This window comes from Loa loa (assembly GCF_000183805.2).
Source record: "Loa loa unplaced genomic scaffold supercont3.2677, whole genome shotgun sequence".
Taxonomy (NCBI): Eukaryota; Metazoa; Nematoda; class Chromadorea; order Rhabditida; family Onchocercidae; genus Loa; species Loa loa.
The window spans coordinates 1-1,259 of record NW_018110855.1 but is presented as its reverse complement, the minus strand read 5'-3'; the positions used below and the strand labels follow the sequence as shown (position 1 = coordinate 1,259).

At 31.1% G+C, this 1,259-nt stretch overlaps 1 protein-coding gene across 1 annotated transcript; it reads right to left on the bottom strand.

Moving 5' to 3' along the window:
* Positions 1 to 810: 810 nt before the first annotated feature.
* LOAG_19180 (hypothetical protein) lies at positions 811 to 1,108 on the bottom strand (the record flags this gene model as incomplete). Its single annotated transcript, XM_020451834.1, has 1 exon — positions 811 to 1,108. The coding sequence occupies exon 1, from the start codon at positions 1,078 to 1,080 to the stop codon at positions 811 to 813; it is 270 nt and encodes an 89-aa protein (XP_020304358.1). The 5' UTR covers positions 1,081 to 1,108.
* Between the last annotated feature and the right edge of the window lie 151 nt (positions 1,109 to 1,259).

Sequence of the window (1,259 nt, the reverse complement as noted above, 5' to 3'; positions counted from 1 at the left end):
ATTTGCAAAATTTAATTTTACAAACGTTTGAAGTTGACAAATTGTGAAAGTAAAAAGAAACGAAAAGAGTAGAAAAAAAGAAAAAGAAATGAATATTATTATCATTCCCCACTTCTGCTCCATGTTATTCTTGCTACTGCCTCCAAATATTTCATTCAAAATAATACTTTGAAATTTTGTTCAAATTCAAGCTTTTAATAATAAAAGTTATGTATTTTAATTTATTTTAAATTTTGAAGATATTTTTGATAATAAATAAATCAAATGTTTGATTACATTTCCAATTTTGCATAAATTATTGATTTTAAAAAAAAGGAAAATAATTTCCAAAAAAACTAGCAGATATTGACAAAAGCTGAAAATTGAAGTCCAAAAGTTGGAAGTGATGAAATTCATTTCATGATAAAATCTCGTTGTAAAATAAATTTTGCATATCGAAGAAATAAATATTACATATATTTTTCATTTTCTGAAATAATTTTTTTTGCTTCGTTTTCGTGAAAGCAATGATAAGTGAAGAATAAATGTGCAATCTGATCTGATTTTTGACAGTAGTAAATGTATCAGATATATAAAACAATGATCCAAATTGCCAAAGACCTTATCATCTATTGACTAAAATAGCTTAAAATTAAGGACGTGTGTGTCCTCATATGTCGATTCCGAATCGATGACTGAGTAAAATTCTTCCCGCATATTTCGCATTTGAATGGCCTATCACCAGTGTGAATTCTCACATGTTTCTTCATATCCGATGGCTTACCAAAACCCTTTCCGCATGTTTTGCATTTAAACGACTTTTTAGGTGTGTTAGTCGTATGTTTTTTTTAACCTTGAGGTTTCCTTTTGAAGGGATAATGTCTTCGGATCAATTGCTATACCTGTTTGTTCCTTACTCACTTCTTCAACTGGTAGGTTCAACGATCTTGCGTCATTCTGATCAATTTCGCTGAGTTCTACTTGTCCCCCACTTATCTCTGGCGCTGATAGATATGATGGTCCAATCCGTCTCTCAATCATTCTTGTCATTGACAAATCTAACGGTTCTGTTTGTGGCTCCTCAAATTTATGAATCCCCATATGTGTTCTTGAAATTGACAAATCCAACGGTTCTGTTTGCGGCTCCTCAAATTTTATGAAGTCGTCAATTTCAAACTGCGCTGAAGGTTTGAAACCTTAAAAATATTGCAGTGCTATCTTATATTCTTTAATATTAAATGAACTTACGATGGTTTGAGTGTAACTCAGCTGGATGAGGA